General features: G+C 40.7%; 1 protein-coding gene across 2 annotated transcripts in view; it reads right to left on the reverse strand.

Moving 5' to 3' along the window:
• Window positions 1-388: 388 nt before the first annotated feature.
• ATG7 (autophagy related 7) overlaps window positions 389-25,125 on the reverse strand; it is a 107,399-nt gene continuing 82,662 nt past the window's right edge. For both annotated transcript variants that reach the window (XM_027703117.1, XM_027703118.1), the window contains one exon: window positions 389-2,610. In XM_027703117.1, coding sequence (XP_027558918.1) covers window positions 2,578-2,610 — 33 coding nt within the window. In that variant the 3' untranslated portion in view covers window positions 389-2,577. The remainder of the gene's footprint in view (window positions 2,611-25,125) is intronic.

Genomic DNA, 25,125 nt, shown 5'->3' on the forward strand with positions numbered 1-25,125 from the left:
ACAGCTTTCCACTGAGATCTGTGCTCTTCTACTAACATTATTAAATGGTCCCAGATGAGGTATGTAGGTGTCACAGTTCCCACCCCCACAGTCCTATAATGCCATTACATTTCTGTTAGATAGTTGAGGAAGATGAGTAGGTTCCTCTGAGGCTGCTCATTCCCTCCTCCCAACAGATTTGTTTTACACCTGAAAAGCCACACTAGCTGTTGGGTTCTACAGCAAAAGTATGAGTTTGGGTTCTTCACTGACGTCATGGCAGTACAAATAACATTAAAATCCTACCTCCTTCATGAAGGAAGGGAAAATTTAGCTTCCTCCGTTAACCAGCAATAACTGGAGCTGAGGACTGTGCTGAAATCCTGTCATTAAGTGCATACAAGCCAGCAAGTAAATGTGTTTATCTGCTAATATATGTGAATGTGCATTCATTCATTTGAATGGATTCTCACAATTCCTCACTCAGTAAATGCCTAGAAACTGAGTAAAAGCAAAAGAAGAGGAATTCTGGTCCACAAGGAGAAAGAAAACAACATTATAGTTAGAAAACAGAAGTTATTCCAAGTCAAACTGAAGTGTTTTTGAACATCAGAGACATCTGGGGAGCATATGTTCAGGAAACAGCTCAGTCTGAGAGAGCTGTATGTTACTGAAAATACAGAGGTAAGGAAACATTACATTAACCCTGAGTTTTGAACCTTTCTGCCTTGTGCTCTTCTGCACTTCAACAGATACTTCCAATGCAAAGCTACACGGTAACTTTAACAGGATAAGCAGAGTTTCAGATATTTAAAATAATTATTAATGTTTATCAGATTCAGCTTTCAGGTTTTAGATAATCAAATTCTGCAAAGACATTCACACGCCAAGGGTCAGCAACTCCAAAAGATAAAAAAGCAGATTATTCCCTTTAAACAACCCTGCTCCATGGCTCCAGCTGGATGGATAACGGCATGGATAACAACATGGAAGTAATTTGAGCTCCAAACTAATTATATAATTTAACAAACTGCTTAAAAAATTTACATGGAATGTTATCAATCTTAGTGTTCAGTGCCTGACCTCCAAAAGATCAGTTTGCTATCATTACTAGCCTTTCAAAAATATATTGCATTAATATATATTTTTATATTACAATGAAGTTAATTAAACTAAACACTATGCGACATGAAAAATCATGTAAATATATGAATATGATAGTTAAAATAAATACAAATAATCACTATTTTAGACACTTGGTGCAAACCCCAGCATGTTTCAATAAATCTTCTTTTATGGTCAGAATATGGGAGTTGCAGATATCCTTGACCTGAATGAACTTCTGATGTGGCATAGAGAGAAGCTGTGAAATTCTCTACAAAAAATATTCAGAGCTTATTTTAAGGAACTAAAATAATTGGATTGAGCAACTACTTTTCATAATATATATGGGAAATAGAGACTGCTTGGCAGATTAAGCAATTTGCATTTTTTCTTAGTGAGTTAGCCCATAAACCCCACAATATAAAGCTATAAAAGAGATTTCAAATATCCTTCTAAAATCTATTCCATGTTAAAAGCAATAGATTCAATTTTGTAGTAATTTATTTTGCTATTTTAAAAGTCCTTTTCCTAAAGTTATCTGTTAAACTTGAGGATTCTCAAACTACTGCGTGTGCTCAGCCATAATCTCTGGAACCATTCTTGATGCTGTAAAAATGGAAAGACTTAAATGAATAAAAAAAAAAATCTCACAATTGCTCTTTTTTAACACCTATAAAGTACTGGAGGACCACATCCAAGAACAGCAAAGTCAGAGAACCAATTTCTTATTTCATTTAAGTATTTTTCTAGAAGTTTTGACTGAATCAGTGATCCACCTCCTAAAACACTTTTTTTTTTTACTATATTAACAGAGCCTTCTCTGAACTTTAGGAAAGCTTCATCATCATAAAAATGCATTCTGGTCTTTTCTGTGCAAAATAAGTTAAACTACATTGTTGCCATAGCACGAAATGATGAGATCTTTACAGAGAATAACACCTGCACTGACACATCAAGAACAACTGTACTATAAATATGTGCTTGGAGACAAAAGCAATGTGGTGGAAGCAGGAGATGTGGGTTCTTACCCACTCCCACTCTCCTTTAAAGATGAAGTTTAATTCCCAGTAGCAGAACATGCTCAGTCCTAACAACAGATTCCAACTAAAGGGGCACAAATCTGGGAAAGATGAAAAAATACATGCTGCTTACACATGTCCACTGACAAGCAAAATAAAACTTGGGACAAATAAACCTCCAAAGCTTATTTAAGCAGTGTATTTTACATGTAAGCCATATTTAGAAACTAACAAAAAAAAAAAGAAGACCAAGTTTAAACATAACCACACTGCTTTAGTTATTTACGAAATAAAAATAAAAACATGGACAATTCTGTCCATAACAGACTGCTTTTAAGGTGAAGTTATTAATGCCAAACTGTGGATTATATTTGTATTTGCAGCAGTCAGAATGGGTAAGCAATCATTAACTTGTCAGGTAACAGATAAAGGCAGGGCTGCAGTCCAGGTCATCCTCCTCCTTATCCAGCTGATTTCAGATTGTTTCATCATCACTCATGTCCCAGATCTGCAACAAAAAGGAAGTGTAATTTTAGTCTGTGGACTTGAAATACGCTTTTAATATACTTTTATAAATTCAAATTACCATTTAAATTACTTGAAAAGGAAGAATAAATAGCATTTTATGAACTGTTAACTAGCACCAATGGAGCTTTCCATAAAATTCAGTGTTCTTCTGTTCTGTTAACAACCTACACACCATTAATTATTTGTCATCTTGGGATATTTTTAAACATATACTTTTCAGCATTTGTCACTTCGGCTATTTGCTATTTAGAATCATTTACAGTAAGACTTAGACCAAAAACCAGACATTTTGTTTTGGTTTGCTGACTCACTGGCACATACTTAATGTGAGTAATAACTTTTAATAACCAGCATAATTTACTAAACATTGCAGAAAACTTTCAAGACATCCCATACTTCACTTTACACTCAAATATCAATCTCATAAACAGCAGCTTAAAGACAAGAAGTTATATGGAAATTTGTACTTTTCTATTGTTTAAAAAAATTAAAAACTACAGATTTTTTTCTGCAGTACAGTAGGATCATACTTTTACTTTCCAACTTGCCCTTGTTCAGTAAGAGGTTATAGATGGGGGAAAGAAATGAGTATTTGCATAGACCATCAAGGAATCTAGTATCCTTGTGAACACCCTAAGGTAAATGTTGGAAATTCAGAGCAGTTCCCAGGCAGCAGATCTGAGGGAAAATACAGGGACTTGCTAGCAGAACTATTTTGGGAGGAGTAATGTATTCTGAATATACAGCACAAGCTTTTTCTTCCAGAGAAACAGGAGGGCACTTATGAGACTATGATTTTTCGGAGGTTTAGCTCCTGGCAAATACCCTCCTTCCACTTGGCAGGCTTAGGCTCAGGACTAACGTGGGTACTCAGCTTTGAGTTGGACTTAAAAATATCACAATACTAAGTTTATAATACATAAAACTTCATCTGTGACTTGGGGTATTTCAAACTTGCCCAAATTATCTGCAACACTGCTGGAGTACCATGACAAGTCTTTCTGAGTACGAAGAATGCAATTTCTAGAGCATAGAGCTTTCAGGAGAGGAGGAAGTCCCTCACCTGACAAAAGGAGCAGCAGCCCTATGTCCCTGGGAAAATGAAATTTAGTTAATTTGTTCCAAAACATAACTTGTGTGTTGGCATAAAATTGCCAGCTGAGTTATTTTCTCATTTTACATCCTGACCACTAAAATATATCAAAAAAACCCCATAACAGAATGTGAAGTTATTTAGGCTGTAAATTCTTCAGGGCACAAAGCAGTACTTTACATGTATACAGTGCCTGGGACAATGGGGCACTGTTCTCATTGCACTGGATAGACCAATAAAAAATACAAATAACCCTGTTTCTAGACAGGCAACAATGCCTATTGACCTTTAGCTTTAAGAAATCTCTTTGAAAAAAACCAACGTAGTATTTCTGGAATTAAAAAACATTCTGAAAAAAGCTCTTCAAATCCCAACTTGGAAAACACAAAATCAAACTTTTCACTGCTTTGCTACAAGCTGTGTAAAATGAAAACTCCGAATGGCGAGATTTTCTTGATTCCTAGAAGCGTTGCAAAATGGTGGTGTAAATCCTTATGGAAAATACTGAAGGAACAGTTTGTTTACAAAAGGAAAAAAAAAGTTTTCATCCTGCCCTAGATGAGCAGCTTGGAGCTTGCCAAGGCAAACACAAATGTCCAGCTCACCAGTCAGGGTCAAGGATGTGGAAAATAAATATAAAAAACAAAATCTTTAAATAGAGTTTATGGTATGATTCAAGCCAGAGAAAAGCAGAAATCCCAAGTTTAGACAGATAGTCCCTCTCTGTCTGGCCTACTCCAATCCCCTGAAAACAAAGCCCATAGACTGCAACCTTGCCTAACACACCTCAGGCACAGCAGTACAATGAATACTTTTAAAAATACACCATGAGGTGATTCAAAGGCAAAGTGAAAGGAGTCAGCTGACAGCCCTAAAGAGTCTCCTTTATCTCCACAAGAGACCCACAGGGAGTGTATCCAGCTCCTCCACTCCAAGCCGTCCCAACATCGCCCTGATCCAAGCAGTGTGGGTGGGCAGGAGAGCACACTCCCTGTTGGGTTATTTGTTTTGTACAGAGAAAGGCTGATCAGGTACCAGCTACATCAGTAATTTTGTGACAGGCAAATCCTTCCATCCAGGAACTGGCAGCTCCATGATTCTATGATTCCTGCAAAGCCTGGAGAGCTGTTTTGCTCTCCCCATCTCCTGTGCAGTGCTGCTCTGTCACCCTGCACAACCCAGACAGCAGCTCCAACGGCACTGCCATGGCTTTTCTTGGAACTAGAGGGCAGAAAGTGCTTCCCTGAGTTTGGCCTTACTGGTGTATGACAGGCAACCCTTGGAGGGCCCAGGGAACTTGACAGCCCAAGCACATCCCCAGCCTATTAGGAATATAGGCTCATAAAAAAAAGTGAAAAGAATGACAAACAAATTCTCTCCTATCAAGCACAGTTCTTTTCTAGGAGGCTTTTAACAAAAAAATATTTGCAAAACAACTGCAACAGATGTTCACAAGTATTTAACCACTACTCAAACATCTTGGATTGAGGAGGATTTTTTTAAAAATGCTTGAAAACTATGCTATTATTTCAACTCCAGGAGAACAGACAGTTTTATAAGACAGTTTACACTTCATCCAACTATCAGAGCAGTCAGAACCATCAAACCATAGAATGGTTTGGGTTGGAAGGGACCTTAAAGGTCATCTTGTTCCATACCCCTCCCATGGGCAGGGACACCTTCCACTAGACTAGGTTGCTCCAAGCCCTTTCCAACCTGGCCTTGGAGACTTCCAGGACTGGGACACAGAATTGTGTGTCAAATGTTACTATGGTTCATAAAGAACAAAGTACAGGTACCTTAATAAATGACATGCAGAGGGAAGAGAAAACATGAAACAAAAGGGAAAAATTTAATACAGAAGTTAACAACTGCAAATTAACTTCAAGAAAAGCTACAGGGTATTGTGCAAAGGAAGTCGTGTGAGATGTCAATAGTGACAGCTAAATTACCACAGGCTCTTAACTAAAAGCAACTATATGTTTCATGAAAGACATTTAAACTATAATAGACTATGACTATGCAAAGTGAACCTTTTAAGAGGGGAAATAATGAAATACAGAAAGCCATGAAAGCTAACACCTAAAATGACTGTCATGGCAAGAATCTGATATCCAAACCAAGCTGTTAATCTGGATTTTGTTCTCATTTCTCTGTCCTGAGCACACCTGGTGAGTCAAACCCAACGCAGCTACAGGCAACGACAGGAGAAGTCACAAAATGGGAAGATAATAAACCAGCTGTCAACCCCACCCCAGCCTGCACAAATCTGGGCAGATTCTCTGAATGCACCTGTTCCTTCAAATATGTGCTTTTATATTCAAAATTCTTTGTAGAAGTTCTTAAATTTCACATGCAAATTATGCCTATTCAGGATAAGAGCAGAATTCCCACACTTGTTTTCTTGAAGTTACAAGCATTATTTTCCTAAGTAATAGGAAGAGTAGGGGGGGAAAAAAAAGCCCTGTGTATTAACTGTTCACAAGTTTCCACTGACTGATTTTACACAGTTCCAGACTGTAGAATTCAATAAATCCCACTGAATAGAGAGTTTTGCATTTCCTCCATACAACAGTAACACCTGGTACCTGCAACTGAACTTCCACAATGGTTCCAAAATTGGTGTTCACCTACTGAGGCAGGTAGTGGCTTTGCATCTTCGAATTAACATATGTGATTCAAACAGATAACAACTGTTGATCTTATAAATAAACTTGCAAGAAATATAAATGTACCTTTAGGGGATTCTTAAAAGTTTCTTGCCTCCAAACTGCCAAACAAACCCCCAACAAACAACCCCCACACGTACCATTTTCTACACACAACTGAGATAAATTTACATGCACATGTACCAAAACACTCTGCTTAGTAGAATCTGGAATAGTTTTATTATGTAAACCACAGTGTTTACTACGTTAATAAACGCTTCAGATATGGTGAGGAGTAAAGAGTAAAATTCATGGGCTGAAAATTAAATGTTATGTCAATCAAACAGCACAGCTGAGTATCACATGAGAACACACGGCTTCCCAGATCAATTAAGGCTTATCAAATCTTAGTCTGTGATTTAGAAACAAACAGGAAATTTAATGAAAAAAAGAATATATTCAAGCATCTGTTTAAATTTAAAGCAACTAAATTATTTTATAGCTATAAAATGTGAGCTTTTTGATAGATATGAGGTTAAACATGTTCTTGTTCTACGCTGTACCACAAGGACAATACATCAGAACTACGGGCAGCCTAAATTACTTTACAACTTATGCATTGGTGGTTAAATGTACTTGTACTAGAAACGAACTACACAGAGCAGGCTGCATGAACACACCTCTTGGTCTACTGGCTGCATCTTTCAGGAATGCCCAAAAAATGAAATTGCACCTTGAAATTCATTAAATAGCTGCAGGTTCTAACCTGCAACTTTTTCAGACTTTACAGTATAGACCAAGGGGGATAATTATGAAGTTCAGCACTCTCCTTTCATCTTGGGTCCTGGTTGCACAGTAAGCACTACCCTTCACCTTGTTGAAACCGAAAACACTTCAAGCATTTTGCATATTCAACAATTCCTTCCCCATTCCCCTTTCCCACAGGAAAAAAAAAAAAGCCATAAATGAACAAACAACATGAAGAGTGCTCTAGACCAACAGAAGCATTTTCCTTTGCTCAGAATTTAGACCTGGTTGCATGTCAGAGCCTGTTCAGTGCACTCCACAGTCAAGTACATATGCTGTCTAAGAACCAAAGGGATGCACTTAAAACAAGGATCCACCTGTGCTCCCAGTGCAAGACCTTATCCTACAACTATCACAGTAGTTCCCCCATGTTTGTTTTTTTTTCAGAACTGGCTTCTAACTTTGTATAATTAAACTACATCTAGAGTCAGCTTTGGCTATAATCTGAAAAACTATCCATCAGATACTTTTTACTTCCGTTGACACACAAATCGCAAACTTAAATGCACAGAAACAAATTAAACTTAAAAAAAAAAATTCGAAGTCAAGGATTAGAAAAACTGCATTTCTTTCTTCAAGCTGCCTTATTCAAATATCAGGTAGAGAAAAGAGTGGATAACTTCTCCTGATCCCTGTACACAGTGGTCCTATCCTAGCTAGTTGACCTGGTTGCCAAATTCCTGGCATTCCTAGTACCTCCACAAGTTCTGTTTTTCTGTCTCTGCCCTCAAAGACTTTCCTGTCTGAATGGTTTACTATCTTGCAATAAAATCAAATCCATCAACTTCATTTTTTTTTTTCAATGATGGTGCCCCTGACTGATGTTTGATTTACCCTTACAGTCTTTCCAAAATTCTAAACTTTCAGCCCACAGTTTATCAAGGTGTTGGGGCATTCTCATTTTGATCTCAACCAACAGCAACAATTCTTCAAGTTTCTCTTGCATGCAATTTTTTTAAATAGATGTACAATACTTAGAATCATGGAATGGTTTGGGTTGGAAGGGACCTTAAAAACTTCGTTCCAGGCCTCTGCCGTGGGCAGGGACACCCTCCAATAGATCAGGTTACTCAGAGCTCCATCCATGAGTGGTCTCACTTTTCATACAAAACTCAAGTGTTACCCCTCTCAAAACAACCCCCCTGATTTCTATCTTGGCAGCTGCAGTGTGCTTAAGAATCCTGGCATTGCCTTCCAGGACATTTCCTTGCTTTCTTGCTTCCTCTGATGTTCTCCATTCTATCAATGCCTTGAGGTTTATTTTCTGTCCCTTTACTCTTTATTCATTTTTGTATCCTTTTTATCCAGCACCAGTTTTCCAGGAGCTTGGGAAAGAGGGATCAAAGTCTTTCTCTGAAAATATCCTTTTCCAAGATGGGCTTTGTGTGACCTACCTACATTTGAGCAACAGGTGGTCAAAAGGCAGATGCAGGAAGCTCCTGAGCACCTGAGTTTAGCTCACACACCTGAAATCAGACCTTTGCCTAAATATCTTATAGAACTAGCATCTCAAGGTACCAAATACTTTGAAAGCTATTTTTAAGAACAAACCAGAAAAAGGCAAGTAAACAGTAAAGAAAGTATTTATTTACAAATAAACTTTTAGCTTGAAAGCCTTTTTCATATCTCCAGTAATACATTCCAAACAGATACACAAATAACGGCACTAGATAGTATTTAGTCCCTTCTAGTTTTATTGCAGCTTTCCTAGATATTCATTTGAATATTATATGAAAACGTTCATAAAAAGAATTTTGTTTGAACATGACTAACAGTTAACGAAACAATACAATAAAAAAAAACAAACAAAAAAATGCACACTATGGTTTTTCTGGTATAAGAATGGCTGAGATACACTTCCTTCCATTGTTTCTTGTTTTACAAGGAAAAAAGAAAAAAACCCCAGAAGCAGCAAACACAAAACCAATTTCTCTCATCTAAAAGTGCTTTGAAGCTGAAAAGGCCATTTTTCAGGGCACAGCACTTGAGTTGTTGGAATGACTGTACCTAAGAGGATAGTTTCTACTATTCAATCTTTTATTCAGGTTCTTAAAACTGAAAACAAACTAGTGTGAAAACAAACACACCTCCACAAGCACTTTTGATGATTGCCATTATTTTATTTTGTGTAGGATTTTAAACTTCATTTTACTACCACCAAAAGGCAACTATCCAAAAAGAACAGTGTTTGAAGGAAGCCACAATTAATGTAAATATTGTCATAGTAATGATTAGATCTGACAGAAACCCTTTGACTGAAATGAAAATGAAACATTATAGTATATAAAACTATACATTCAAATTCTTCTATCATCTTCCTCCTTTGATGTGTCCAGGTTTTACATTAAAAATAAAGCTGTGTGTAAGTCTATTTTCATCACATTTATAAACCCTGCAAAAACCCTGACAATGTACATGTAAAAGCACATATACTTTTATGGGTTGTGCATCCTCGTACAAGAAATCTGGATTGTAAACATAAATGGATCTTTCACAACAATTAACACAATTTATACACCTGAGTCTATGCCATTCCAACTGCACAGACTTTATTTGTTCTGCTGTAAATCAATAGCTTGCCATGTTCCACTGCATCTTTTTAATTCACAGGTGATGCAGAACTGCTGTCTAAGGCCTGTAAATGAGCTCTCAGGTCACACACAATCAAACAGTTGATAGTTACTGATTAAAAATGAGCAGCAGTTTACCTACATGAGCTTTTCAAGTGAATTGCAGAAATAAACAATTCAGAAACAATAAAGAGTTTATAGAACATGGTACTTAAGGTACACTCAGTGTTCTAACACGGGATCACAGAATCAGAGACCAAGCTCAATTGGAGGGTACTTCTGGAAATCATTTTGTCCATCCCTTCCCTCAAAGCAGGACTAACTAAATCAAGTTGCTCAGGGTCCTGTCAATAGAATCATCATAGAATCATAGAATGGTTTGTTCAGCTGAATTTTAAATATTTCTGAGATTTCACAGTCTCTCTAAAAATCCTGCTCCAGTGTTTTACTTTACATCCAAACATAAGATTAAATCATCTCTTGAAACAAGGATCATTTTTGTCAAATTAGCCCATACCCACCACATATCCATAAATCTGTCCTCCTCCTCCTTCTCGTCCTCCTCCTCATGCTTCTTTATAGTCCCTGCCCATGGCTGACAGAGCAACACCTTCCTGGCAGGAACAGCACACACATTCCAACAGCTTAAAGCTGCTGAACTATAAAGGCACAGTTCTATTCACCCAAAAACCAGATAACCCTTATATTCAAAAGCAACTCCAGTCATAACCATCTGCCTGGTCAGACAGGGGATACACTGCTGGAGGTGTGCTCTGACAGCCTGTGTGAACATCCATCATCCCACCACTCTTCACGGAGACAGAATTTGGGTGGGAGAAGGAATTAAGTTCGGCATTTGCAGATCATATTACAAAAGGAGACTGCCAGATGAATACCCTCCAGAACTGGAAAAATCTCTCTCTTCTTTTCAAAAAAACCCCCAAATTCTAGAAGGACAAAAAAGGTCAACAGAAATCCTTGAAGCTGTACTGAGTGATTAAAGAGCACAGAACATTTTCAGAGGAGACAGAGAATCCCATAACAATAAAAAGTATTATTGGAAGGTCCCCTAACTCAGATACGGGTCACGTTTCAATCCTACACCTATGGCATGTTCCTGTTTGATCAACCACACTGCACCTTCACAAAGTGTAGCTGGCAAAGGCAAGCAAGATATGCATTATTCCAATAATAGGGATCCTTTCCAGCTCAATTCCCATTATCAGAAAATAACATTTCGCAGAAAAAACTAACACATTTCCCACGTGCCGTTATGTCATCTTACATGTGTATTTTGTACACATCTTTACTGTAAACAGACCCTCTCCTGCACTGTCTGCAACACATAAGTAATAAAAAACTTGAAAAGCAATCAAAATATTAATTCATTAAAGTTTTGATTTATCCAGTGACCTCACTAATCTCATCATTGCTTCCATGGAGATATTGTGGTGTATACACAACATTTCTATCTTGTGGAGGAGGCATCCAGAAGTAATGGAAAACTTTCTCCTCTCTCCTCTTACGCAGAAAGAATGCTTTTCATATAGTTAGAAAAATAATCTCTGAAGACACAAGTTGAAACTAAATGAATAAAGGAACATGGTTGCCAGTATTAAATGCATAAAAGATAATGGAATATCAGATCTATTTTATGTTATATAGTTCAAAAACTTGGGAAAGATAAATACTTTATATAGTATTATTATATATTTTATAGGTTATTTTAATGAATACTTTATTAAAATAAATACTTATTAAAATATTACATGCCAGTTTCCCCTATGATTATTATTATAATCATACCTGTCACTTTCCCCATTATGATTATCAAATAAGACAAAAATAAATATCACCCAGAAAAGCATTGGTATAAAAGCACAAGTAGGACAAAATTTAGTTATTATAGGTAAGGTAATTATGTTCTAGAAATACAGCAGGCAGATCAGATTTAAGGTTTAGTTTTGTTTCAAATGGACAGAAAACTAACATGAAAAAGCAGAAAGTGCATCAGCAGTAACAGACCCCTACAAGCACATTTGCTATGCCCATACATTAACAATTTTCTAAATAAAAGAGGCAGCCTCAGCTTCACTCAAACCTCATGCAGTGACTCAGGTAACAGTGCTTCAATTCTACGTCCAACCTAGATTCAGTTGAAAACTTGTCCAAGTGTCAGATTTATTTCTGTAAAACTTCCATTAATACAGAAACAACTGAACAAACAAGAATTCTGATGATCCTGTGCAGACATTTTGGGCTTGGAGGGTCTTGCATGATTCTGGATTCTGTAAGCCTTTTTCAAAATTGCTTTGAAATTGCTTTTGACCAAAGAATTTCAAAATCTGTTGGACTAGCAGATGGTTTGCAAACAGTTGTGTCCTAACTATCAAGTCTCCTTATTTAATTCCCTCATATTCCCTTCTTTTATCTGTCCTGCTGGACCGGCTGTAACAAAGTGGAAGCCCACTTGCTCTGCTGTTGGTTTTTCATTCCCAGTAAGAAAGCAATCTTTTAACAAGCTGCTTATGGTGGGTGAACCTTTTTGCAGCCTGGTAGCACAAAGCTGTCAGAAGACAGCATGACCAGCAACTGGTTTCTTAGAGTGCAGCAAATTCTTGACCAATTCCAAATCACACCCACTCTGTTGCATCTCATAATTTGTAACCCAGTGCTTTGAAAAAGAAGAGATATACACATAGCCCCCTGCAAACCAGTCTATCTGGTACAAACCAATCCTGTTATTTCAAGTCCAGTCAGGATTAGCAAAGCCCTGTGTCACTTCCCTGGTGTCACAGGAACACGAGGCACACCATGGAGCTCTGGAACGCTGGGGACATGGCAGATGTGCTAGAGCAAAGGCTTCCAATTGCTTACAAGCCAAACAGCTTGTTTTGGCTAAGAATCCTCTTTCCCCCCACTACGGGATTACTTTGATCTTTTTGCCTACTATATGACTGTAACCATACTGAGTTTATGGGATCAACGGGACTGCAGAAAGAATGCATTAATCCAACCGTGAGCAACAGACTGAGAAGCTACTTTTAAAAGCCTGATTGCAGGCAGCCAATATTAGTTAGTATGTTTCCAAAATGGGAATACAAACCAAGGCTGTTAAATGAATTTTCCATAAAATTCACCTTAAAACAAGCAACAGATCTCCTGCACTATGAAAACATACTTTACTTCTTTGTGGTACTAAATTTACATTATCTTAAATATCCCTTTTTTTTTTCACTTTACCACCTCCTCTTCTCCCCAGACAAAATACTGGAATACACCTACGAGGTTGTTCTGCATAATTGTGAACAATTAAGTGTTTTAATGGGCACCCTGGAAGTCCCCGTGCCGCGCGCGCAGTCGGCCCCCGCCCTGGCCCCAGTGGGAGAAGGGAGAGAGAGGGGGAGCCTTGCCGGCAGGTGCTGTGCCCCCGTGGAAGAGGAGAGGGGAGCTTCAGAGCACACAGAGGTTTGCCGTTCCAGGTTTGGGGGGGGAAGGGGGGGGGGAGGAGAGGGGAAGGGTGTTGAGCGGGCCGTGGGGGTCCTCGGACTGGTGGGAGGGTGAGCGGGGCAATCCTGTATGAAATATCGCAGGTGAGCAGTGTGCCTGAAGATATGTGGTGACACAGTGGGGGAAGGATAAGGTCAGGGTGGATAGGGGGTTCTTTTGGAGTGATGGGGGTCCCAGCCAGGCTGGGGCCTTGAAAGGTACCCCAGCCTTGGACAGGTACGGGGGCCAGAACGGTTGGTTTGTTCGTCTGTTTTTGGTTCACCTGCGGCAACTGCCCAGGTTTGCCATGTTCTGGATACACTTGCTTTGCTCTGTTACATCCTGAAAGGGTGGAAAGGACAAAGGGTTGTTCCTGGGTATTTCCTTGAGATTGTATATACATAGGTGATAGTAAAGTAGGAAATTAAAGACTTGCCCAAATCGTTCTAACAGGAACATAGCCTATGTACCCCTATGTGGTTGTGAGCTATGCTGGCGATGGTTCATGCCTTCGGTAGGGTCGCCCATGCCAGACAGGTCAAAACCATAGGACCAGATAAACTACATCCCTGGGCAGGATGAGCCCGTTAGCCTTCTGGCAGTCATCCTAGGAGAAGGACAACTCTAATCCCAAACCCGGGCAGATGGAGCTCGCTTAGCCCTGTAAGGCCATCCATCTAAGAGAAGGTCACTCTAATCAAACCTACGTCCTGAGGACCTCGCTACCACCATCCAAGCTCACTCGGCCCTGGCAGATGAACCTCAGGATTAAAGGGTGGGTTCAGTTTCGCGCATACTGCATCTCACCTAAAAAATCCATTGCGCAGGCTTGAAGGCTTTACCCACATGCAAAAAGTCCTGTAGCGACGGGCGAGGGTCGAAACGGTAGGTGAAAGGTGCACTGGGAGCCGCAGACCCAACCCTGCATGCAGGCGGTTCAGGATATTGGTCATTTGAGACTGACCGGAGATGAGAGTCTCTTGGGGCAGCACCCTGAACGACCAAGCAGCCTTTTCAAGGACAGCACTGCTTGCTCCACTCGGAGAGGGGCCTAGAAAAGGTGGCCTAAACAAAGCTCATCTCCACCTTCACCCGGTTGGTTAACCGCAGACCAACGGGCATCTTCTTCCAATGCGGTCGCACAAAGAGCAAAAGACAAAGGCACACACCTGCCTCCAAAGGTGTACCTAAATTAACTCTAGCATGTTAGAACATCAGAACCATGGTCAATTCTGTGGATAGCGGACGTCCTGAGCGTCCTTCTGGCCTAATTGCCCATGAACTGTCTCAACATCGACATTGCTGCTCTCAGTGAAGTTCACCTTCACGAGGAAGGCAGCCTCAGAGAACATGGTGCCGGTTACACACTCTTTTGGTCAGGTAAGTCCAGAACCAAAAAACATCTCTCAGGAGTTGGCTTCATGATCAAAAACTCTATTGTTCCTAAACTCGAAAATCTGCTGACAGGTCACTCTGATCGCATTATCTCCCTACGCCTTCCACTACACAACAAGCAACACGTTGTCCTCTTTAGTATATACGCCCCAACTCTCCAAGCTGACCCTGCTGAAAAAGATAAATTTTACACTGACCTGCGCTGCCTTACCCAAAAGGTGCCCGCAGATGATAAGATCATTATCCTTGTTGACTTCAACGCCAGAGTAGGTAAGAATTTTGAAGCCTGGAAAGGAGTATTAGGCAAGCATGGTGTTGGAAACTGCAACGATAATGGTCAACTTCTGCTAGAATTCTGTGCGGAGCAACAGCTCACCATCACTAACACTATCTTTCAGCAGAAAAATAGTCTGAAGACAACCTGGATGCACCCCAGGTCTAAGCATTGGCACCTCATCGATGTCTTGGTGCGACGGAGAGATGTCCGCGATGTCCATCACACCCGCATGATGCCCAGCGCAGAATGCCAAACAGACCATCGGTTTGTGTGCTGTAAACTCAATTTCAATCTCAAATTCAAACCTAAAAGGGGCAGTATCCCAAGGAGAAGACTCCAAGTTAACAATCTCCAATCAGCTACAGTGACAGACAGATTCCAGGCAAACCTCCGAAGTAGGCTCGAAAACCACTCCATGGATTCTACAGATTCCTCTCCTGAAACAATTTGGCTCCATATTAAAAACAGCATCCCGCAATCCTCTGAAGAATCCTTAGGGTTCTCCCTCAAGAAGAACAAGGACTGGTTTGATGAAAACAATCAAGAGATCCAGGAATTGTTGAGGAAGAAGAGAACCGCTCACCAAGCACACCTTGCACTGCCATCCTGTCACGCTAGAAAAACAGCCTTTCATCTTGCATGCAGCAAGCTCCAACAGAAACTCCGTGACATCCAGAACAAGTGGTGGATCGATCTAGCTGAAAAAACTCGATTATGCACAGATATGGGTGATCACAGAGGATTCTATGAGGCCCTGAAAACAGCATACGGGCCTACATACCGAGTCCAAAGCCCTCTACTCAGCGCTGATGGTCAAACGCTTCTGACAGATCAAACCTCCATTCTGAATCGATGGTCTGAACACTTTCAGACTCTTTTCAGTACCAACCGTGTAGTCCAAGACTCAGCCATTCAGTCCATCACACAACAACCGGTGAAACACGAATTGGATACTGCCCCCACTTTAGGAGAAACCCTCAAGGCCATACAGCAGGTGAAAATCGGCAAGGCAGCTGGGGTTGATGGAATTCCACCCGAAGTCTGGAAACATGGGGGCCTTGCACTCCTGTAGTGGTTTGAACCAGGTTTTCCCCCTGAAACTAAGAAAGTGGTAACCCCCAGGGGGTGGTGACACTTGAGATTTGAACCAATCTGTGCTCCTGCAAAACATAAACATATCTCTAGACCGGAAAAGAAAAGGTAGTTGTTCTGGTTGAAGAAGAGAAGCCATGTTGTGAAAGCCACGAGGAAGGGGCTCAGGGCCCCTTGGGGGCTCTGCCCCCCCCCCCCCGCCCCCAGCTGGGGCTCACAGGGACTCGGAACAGTGTTAAACTGGGCTGAGTGCCTGTAGCTAAGAGCTGGGGGAGTTTCTCCCCGGTAAGCAGCAGTAGGAGACACTAAGAGCGGCGGTAGAGCAGCAGTGGACGGAGAAACGGCGGCACAGAGCCAAGAGATAAGAAGAAGTAGCAGAAGCCAGCATGCAGCCGAGGCAGACACAGAGTTGTCTGAAGAAAAGGAAAGCAGCAGCAGAAAGAGAACCAAGCCACTGCAGAGAGAGAGTTTCGGGGATAAGAACTGAACAATCAAAACTCCCCAAACTCCCTGGAGACTCCTCCGAGAGAGAGGAAGATGATGGACTCACTTGAAAGAGTCTTGGAGTGCAGTATGCACTGCAGAGAGGAGCTTAAGAAGCTCAGACTGTCCTGAGAGCTCAGCCAGGATGGTCAAAGGAATGTGTGCGTTTGGGGTGACCTTCGCCCCCCCTTGCTGCAGCTTCAGAGAAGCTAGCAGCCATCTTGGTGCAGAGCACAGAAGCTCTGCAAAGGGGTTTGAGTCCCCTGAAGATACCAGACCGTCACGAAGGCTTCTGCACTTCGTCGACATGACCGTGGTGGAGCAACCTTTGTCTGGGGTAACGCAGCCCACGGAAAGACCCTTCGTTTGCATCAGGGGGTCGAGAGAGGCACACGTGTGCATTGGTAAAGATCCAACTGCAACTGCTGCATTGGAAGAGAGAGACACTGCTACTCTAGAGAGAACTGCTGCTCAGAGACTGGAAGGGGTCTTTTCTTCTTCTTCCCTCCTGGACTTTTATTTGGAAGGGAGAAGAGATTCAGCCCATTGTAAATATTATATGTCATGGTAGAGATAGAGTTAAGATTGTATGTATATATTATATTTATGTGTACAGTCACTGTAATATATTCCTTTCCCCCATTTGGAGTCTTGTATGGTGTCTGGAAAACCCATCTCACACTGGGTTGAGATGTGGGAGGGGGGCTAGGAATCAGGAATTGGATTTTGGGACTTCAAACCATGACAACTCCATGCTAAATTTCACGAGTTTGTACTGCGCTGTTGGGAACTAGGAGAACTACCACCAGACCTTCGTTATGCAGTTATCATCACCTTGTATAAGAAGAAAGGAATTAAATCAGATTGCTCAAATTACTGTGGTATTACTCTGCTCTCCATTGCTGGCAAAATCCTGGCAAGAATACTCTTGAACAGACTAATACCCGCTATAGCAGAAGGAATTCTACCTGAAAGTCAGTGTGGCTTCAGAGCCAACAGGAGCACCACAGACATGGGATTTGTTCTCAGACAACTGCAAGAGAAGTGTAGGGAACAGAATAAAGGTCTCTATGTAACCTTTGTCGACCTCACCAAGGCTTTTGATACTGTGAGCAGAAAAGGTCTATGGCAGATTTTGGAACGTTTAGGTTGTCCCTCCAAGTTCCTTAAAATGATCATCTCACTCCATGAGGATCAGCACGGCCAAGTCAGATATGGTGATGCACTTTCTGAGCCCTTTCTAATAACGAATGGTGTGAAACAAGGCTGTGTTCTTGCACCAACTCTATTCACAACCTTTTTCAGCAGGATGCTCCAAAGGGCCATGGCAGACCTCGATGATCAGGACGGTATCTACATTCGGTACCGTACTGATGGAAGCCTATTCAACCTAAGGTGACTGAAGGCCCACACCAAGACCTTAAACCATCTTGTCCGGGAGCTGCTTTACGCTGATGACGCCGCCCTTGTTGCACACACAGAAGCAGCTCTGCAGCGTTTAACATCCTGCTTTGCAGACGCTGCTGAGCTCTCTGGGCTGGAAGTCAGCTTAAAGAAGACTGAAGTTCTCTATCAACCGGCACCTCAGGAAGTCTTCCATTATCCCCATATCACCATTGGTGAATCACAGTTCAAATCAGTCCAGCAGTTTAATTACCTGGGCAGCCTCATCTCCTCGGATGGTAAGATTGACGGGGAGAGAGACAACAGGTTAGCAAAGGCATAGAGAGCTTTCAGAAAGCTTCATAAAAGAGTTTGGCAAAATAAACACCTGAAGAAAAGTACAAAGATCAGTGCTTACAGAGCCATAGTGCTGTCTACTCTCTTATATGGATCTGAATCATGGGTCATCTACCGCCACCACCTGCGTCTCCTAGAGCGCTTCCATCAACGCTGCCTCCGTACAATCCTGAACATCCACTGGTCTGATTATGTGACCAACACATCTGTTCTGGAACAAGCAGCAGTCACAAGTATTGAGGCCATGTTGCTGAGAACACAGCTGTGCTGGGCAGGGCACGTCTCCAGGATGAAGGATCACTGCCTCCCTAAGATCCTGCTCTATGGTGAACTTGCCACCGGTTGCCGCAAGAGAGGAGCCCCGAAGAGAAGATACAAGGACTCCCTGAAACAACATCTCAGCCTTGGCCATATTGATCAACATAACTGGTCTACTCTGGCCTCCAATCGGGAGGTCTGGAGACACCATCTGTAACGCTGCTGATGCTTTTGAGAAAGCTGCAGGATCACCCTTGAGGAGAAAAGACAATGCAGAAAGAATCGAGCCTTGCAGAATATACCTCCTAAGGAGTCTTTCTGCTGTGCCTTTTGCAACTGGACGTGTCTATCTCGTATTGGCCTCTTTAGCCACCAACGCGCTTGCAACAAACATGGGTAGAGCCCTTCCCAAATCTTCGTTCACAAAGCCTAGCCATGATGATGATGATGAAGTGTTTTAATTCAAACAGAGAATGGTCAAATACTGCAGGGTCCTCAGGGATATCCTCTCATGCTGTGACTCCCACAGGCTGCACGAGCCTTGCCATGTCTCAGCATCCAGCAGAGACACACGCCAGAACACCCCATCCCAGCACAACTGCCATTCCATTGGGCTGTGCTCTCCCTTTGGTGCCAAGAGCAGCAGGATCAAGGAGCACTTGGACAACATGCCACGAGTGACACCTTTGTGGACAATATTCAAAACTGAGGTCATATTCATTTATAAACATTTTAAGTCATATTACACTCCTGGAATCACAGAATCACAGAATTGTTTGGGCTGGAAGGGACCTTAAAGATCCAGTTCCACTCCCTGTCATGGGCAGGGACACCTTTCACTAGACCAGGTTGCTCCAAGCCCCGTCCAACCTGGCCTTGGACACTTCCAGGGATCGGGCAGCCACAACCTTTTTGGGCAACTTGTTCCAGTGTTTCACCACTCTCTGAGTAAGAAATTTCTTCCTAAGGTCTAAACCAAACTTACTCTCTCTTTCAGTTTAAAACCATTGCCCCTTATTCTGTCACTACCTGCCCGTATAAAAAGTCCCTCTCCCTCCTTTTTTTATAAGCCCTTTTAGGCACTGGAAGGGGCTCTAAGATCTCCCTGGAGCCTTCTCTTCTCCAGGCTGAACAGCCCCAGCTCTTTCAGCCTATCTCCATAGGAGAGGTGCTCCATGAGTAGCGAATAAAATGATTCATTTTACTCAGTTTCTAAATCAATTCTCTAAAGAACTGATAATAAAAAGAAATTAAAAGGAACAGGCGATTAGAGATATTGCATAGGGGAAAACTGAAGATGTGGGAGAAATCAAACAAAAAAGGTACTCTATTAATAATTGAAACGTTAAGTTATTGTTTGCAACTCCTGTTTTCAGAATGAAAAAAAAAATCTGAGGAGCACTCTTATAATGATGATCTGTGAGGTCCCTTTCAACTCAAACCATTCCAATGTTATGAAACATTTGGGTCTATATTTGAGAAACACATGAGTGTGTTGAATAGCTACACTGTGGGACTTCAAATTGAAACAATTTTATCCAAAATAAACACCTTAGAAGAATTATTTTGATAATCTCTTTACTTTGATCCTGTTCCCAAAATATGGATTATGCCCCGTGCAAACTGGGACCCTTTTGTTGCACAGTGCTCAGTGATGAGCTGCATTCCCACTTGCAGCTCCATGTGGAATCATCTCATTCTTAGCCTGTCTGACTCCACACCAAATCTTTATAATGTTTTTTTGGCTCACTGGAATATTCTTACAAAATGCCACCACTGCATTCACCTATTGTGTAATGCAGAGACTTCAAAAAACGCAAACTCAAAACCAAACCACCACACAAAACACATTTAACACAAAATACGGTTCCCCAGGAGCAATATTTCACCAAAGCATCCTCACTGGGAGCTCAGAAAACTGAATTTTGTATTCTCTGCAAAGCTGACCATGTCTCTTGGATTAACCTTTCAAGTGCTGCTACTTTAGCACAAAATTTATTTAAGAGTTCTTATGTAACTCTGATATTTCTCTTTTAGTGTGATAAAAAAATGAATCACTATTCTATTGACGGAGTCCTTTGTCCTCATAACAGTCTAAAAAATTTATATTGTAATTAAGAATTGAGATTTTGATTTCCCATACAGCAGAGATGGAAGTTTCCCCCCATTTTGGTTTTTTTTATTATAGGTAACAGAAAATATTTTCTAATGAGCTAAATCTGAATTAGAGACATACCATACCCAGGCTGTGGTTGAAGAGACTTCAAAAATGACAACGTTCAAGAAAACGAGTCTCAAAAGACATAAATGAGGCTTGATTTCTCCATAGCTCCATAGCAGGGAAATGTTAGCTCTGAACCACTCATTTCTGCCTTTGAAATCTTTCCCATCTGCAGTAACAGATCTTCTGGCATTAAGCAGAATTTCTGTTGTCCACTCATCTGTTTTATCAGCTACTGTGGGGCTTTCTCCCACACTGACCTATCCACAGGGGATCAATTCTCAACCAAAATTGTATGTTAACAAGTTGATAACTTATTCTTTGATATTCCCAAAAGGTAAATTAATCACATTCAGAAATCAAAGAAACAAGTGATGGGATGTTGTGGAAGTAGAATTTTTGAGTATGGCTTCAAACTACCAAAGACAGCAATTCATTTGAGGGGGGGGGAATTGTAACAGGACATTGAAAGCAAGAACTATTTTCTTCTTTGCCCCTCTGCACAACATTCAATATAATGATCCATGGTGTAGTTAATAAACTAAAGATTAAGCAAAGTTTTCCTTCATCTTCAAAGTCATGAGCTGTTTCTTCCACTGGTAAGACTATGTAGTCAACAACAGCTGGCATAGGCAACCTTTATACACTATTCTAGATAATGGAGATAATTCCAGACACAGTTATAATGAAGAGAATATGCTTGTTAAATATTGTGATTTTTAAAAATTAGTGCTCTATCAGTGCACTCTTTAGACAAGACAAACTTTGGGAAAATAGGAAGAATCTTCTAGTCACATATATTGCACCTAAATGAACAACTGTCTTTTAAAAAGTAATTTCTTCTTTCTCTAAGACAAAACATCATCCAATAAGTCTCTTCAGTTACTGTATCTAACAGCAAGATACAGAATTACCTCTATGAAGATAGATTTTCAACATCTGTTTTGCTGAACTTTGATTTAAACTAGCTTTTAGCATTGAACAGAAAGCTTTACTAAGAAATTCAGTGAGTAAACAGTCTATAAAGCTCACTGTGTTAGATACTTCTGTAAATTCTAGTAAAATATTTCCTCCCTCTCTTCCAGCAAACAATCAGGTGTGGAATCATAGAATGGTTTGAGTTGGAAGAGGCCTTACAGATCATCTCATTCCAACCCTCCTGCCATCAGAGTAGCATGTAGAGAAAGAGGAAAAGGCAATGAGCATAAGCTGCAGCAAGAGAAATTCTGTCTGGAAATCAGGAAACACTGTCAAGTGACAGTGGTGGGGCACTGGGACAAATTGCCCCCAGGCTGAGCCCTGCACTGAGGAGGAACCTGGATGTGATGACCATGAACTCTCTTCCAGTCTCCACGTTCTAGGATTCTTACTATATTGAATAACTGGCAGTTAAGTGTTATAAATTAAGTTGTATCAACATCATTACATTACTCAGATGACTTATATATGAAAAATTAAATCCTCTAATGAGTTTAGCAACTTAACTGAATATTATTTATTTTAAAGGCTTATTTGTTCATGGCAGAGGGGAGATTGCTGTGGGAGAGAAGGGTTGGCATTTCTTTTTCACGTTCTGCTCAGTTGGTGAAGCTCAATTTCCAGTTAAAAAACCTAGGCAGCAAAGTTTTAACCAAATACTGTCTAATTATTTTAATACAGAACAAATAATCTACACTTAATACAAAAACATCCTTTATAATTATTGTTTTGAAAGCCATGGAACTGTTTTTTAGTTCAAAAGGTTTCTGAAGGACTAAATGATTAGCTGTCCTAGCCTGATGTACTCATTTCCCACTAATCTGATTCCTAAATATTATTGCTCTAAGTGATGTTGCTGAGGTAAGGAAGTAGCTGCTCATGGAAACTTTTGTATTCCTTTGTCTTTGTACTATACAGCTCAATTAAAATGTCAACAGCAAAAAAAGTTCCATAACATTAACCAGCAATACCGAGGGGCCAAAAACCATCCAAACCCATTAACAACTGTATCTCAGGTTTGGATCTGTACGCTTCATTTTCTGTGATGGTTTCTTTGAACGGCATTCAATCCTTCAAACTCACTCGCTTCAGATAATTTCTCCAATTACCAAATAGACATGAGAGCATGAAGCTCTTGTCAAAAAACTACATATATCCAACTTTTCAGCCTAACTCAGCAGACAAATGACTCTCCAACTGCTCTCAGAAGAGTACAGATTTGTCCCACTGGAAACCACACCTTCAGTGGCAGTGGAGTCCCATCATCCACCTATAATAACTTATCTCTGGGCCAAGAGCCAGAGTTGATCACACTATTCAGCATGATAAATCTAATCTTATTTCTCTCCCAGCTTTTATTAGTGACTTCCCTGTTCCTTCCCTTATTTAATTCAATGGCAAAAAGCTGCCCTGACATCAGTTGCACAGCATCAGTCCTCATTTCCATCTGCATCCTGGGGATATCACTCGAGAGTTCTAAACTCACACTCAAGAGTCTCCACATTAAAGAAAAAATCTGAGCAGCGATTCTCAGTCTTTCAGTGAGTCATGATGACAGGAAAACTGTTGTGGTCATGAATAAACATCGCTGGGTATTCTTACTTCATTTTCATATAAAGCAAGATCTGATTTTTGGGCTATGTGAAGCACTGCTTCCAAGGAATTAAAAAACTACAAAAATCCGAAAACTGGAAGTGTCAAAGACTAAAGTGTTCCTTGAAAAGTTAAAAGTCTCGAGCAAACCCAAAAATGAAGAGAACACAAACAGCTAAAGTATTTCTGCACAAATTGAAAAAGTCCTCTACCACTTGGGAGCAAGTTGGAACTTGCATGGGGCCCTGCACACCCTGGCAAACATCTTAATTGTTCGGAGCAGACAAAGTCTGTTTAGTCATGTCTGCTGAGGGGAGAAGGATATTACAACACATCTGCACAGGCTGTTTCCACATAGGTCAATTGGTTCTTGAAGGCTGTTTTTACCCCCCTTTCCTCCAGCCAGAACCCCACACACATGGACACCATTCCCCTGGTCGTACACCTGGTGGGCACACAAGGAATCTTTTAATAGAAGCTCAAAATGAGCAATCAAAGAAACAATCTCAGCGTCCTCACAGACGTGCAGTGTCAACACACAGTGATGTCTGGAGGGATTTTGTAAGAGTCTAAGTATGCCTCACTGAAATTTCAAAACAAGCATAATTCAGAGCTGCAGTGCCCACTGAGGATAGAAATGACAGATCTAAAACACCCCAGGAATGGCAAAGGGTATAGGCAGCAGCTCAAACTGGGAGATGAATTCAAATGGTTCCTTCACTTAGGCAAGGATGGGGTGGGTAACACAGGATTCTTTCTAAGATATTCTAGCAAGGTTTTTAATCTGTGTTCCAAAACAGTCAGAAGCCATTCCCCTACAAAACATGCTGCATGAAGCAAAACGATATTTAAAACCAGCAAGGAGGTGGATCTCATGTAAATAACTATGCAAGGAGTAAGTGTGGTTTTGTGCTCTACAAACAGCCAAACAGTGTTTTCCTGCTTTGGCAGTGGTACCTCCATTTCCAACATATACACTCTCTTTTACCTCTATCACTTTATTGGAGGAAGCAGTTTAAGATGCATCTGTACTCTAATTATGAAATCATCAGTGAAGTGCCAACTCTGTAAAGGGCAGTTTCATGACCTATGCAGTGTGGATCAATCTTGCCCCACAAGAATGGGTTAATGTCCAGACAATCAGCAAAATATTAAACAAAACCATATACAAATTAGCACACAAATCTTACATTTGGACCTCTCTGACTCATTGAGGGTACGGTACAGCCCAAAGCTGTATTGATTCTATTGGATTTGTTATATTTGTATGGAAATACGCACTTTTCCCTTCAGCTTAAGTTTGCATTCTGGAGAATCTTAAGCCTGGCAGGTGACGCAGACACACATTATTTAGATGTATTTTACCAAATTCTTAACTAATATATAACAATATATTTAGTAAATAGTTTAAACTTAAATTTCAACTCTTCGGGTCAAAAAAGTGTCTTGGCTTCATGTCTCATTAAATAACAGAGTAGGATTTGCCTTTCACAACAAAAAAACCCCTAACAGATAAGGTTCAATAAAAGAAATTATATATCTCTATCGATGTCTCCAAGTTCTAATCTGGGGCAGTGATAACATCAGTGACATTAGTTTAGAGACAACTGCTGTTTCATAGAATCATAGAATCATAAAATCAGCTGGGTTGGAAGGGACCTCCAAGATCATCAAGTCCAACTCTTGATCCAATCCCGCCGTGGTTCCCAGCCCATGGCACTGATGCCACATCCAGTCTGTCCTTAAACACCTCCAGGGACAGAGAATCCATCACTTCCCTGGGCAGCCCATTCCAATGGCTGAGCACCCTCTCTGTAAACAATTTCTTGCTATATCCAACCTAAACCTCCC

This window comes from Neopelma chrysocephalum, unplaced genomic scaffold, assembly GCF_003984885.1.
Source record: "Neopelma chrysocephalum unplaced genomic scaffold, ASM398488v2 Primary Assembly neopelma1_209, whole genome shotgun sequence".
Classification (NCBI taxonomy): domain Eukaryota; kingdom Metazoa; phylum Chordata; class Aves; order Passeriformes; family Pipridae; genus Neopelma; species Neopelma chrysocephalum.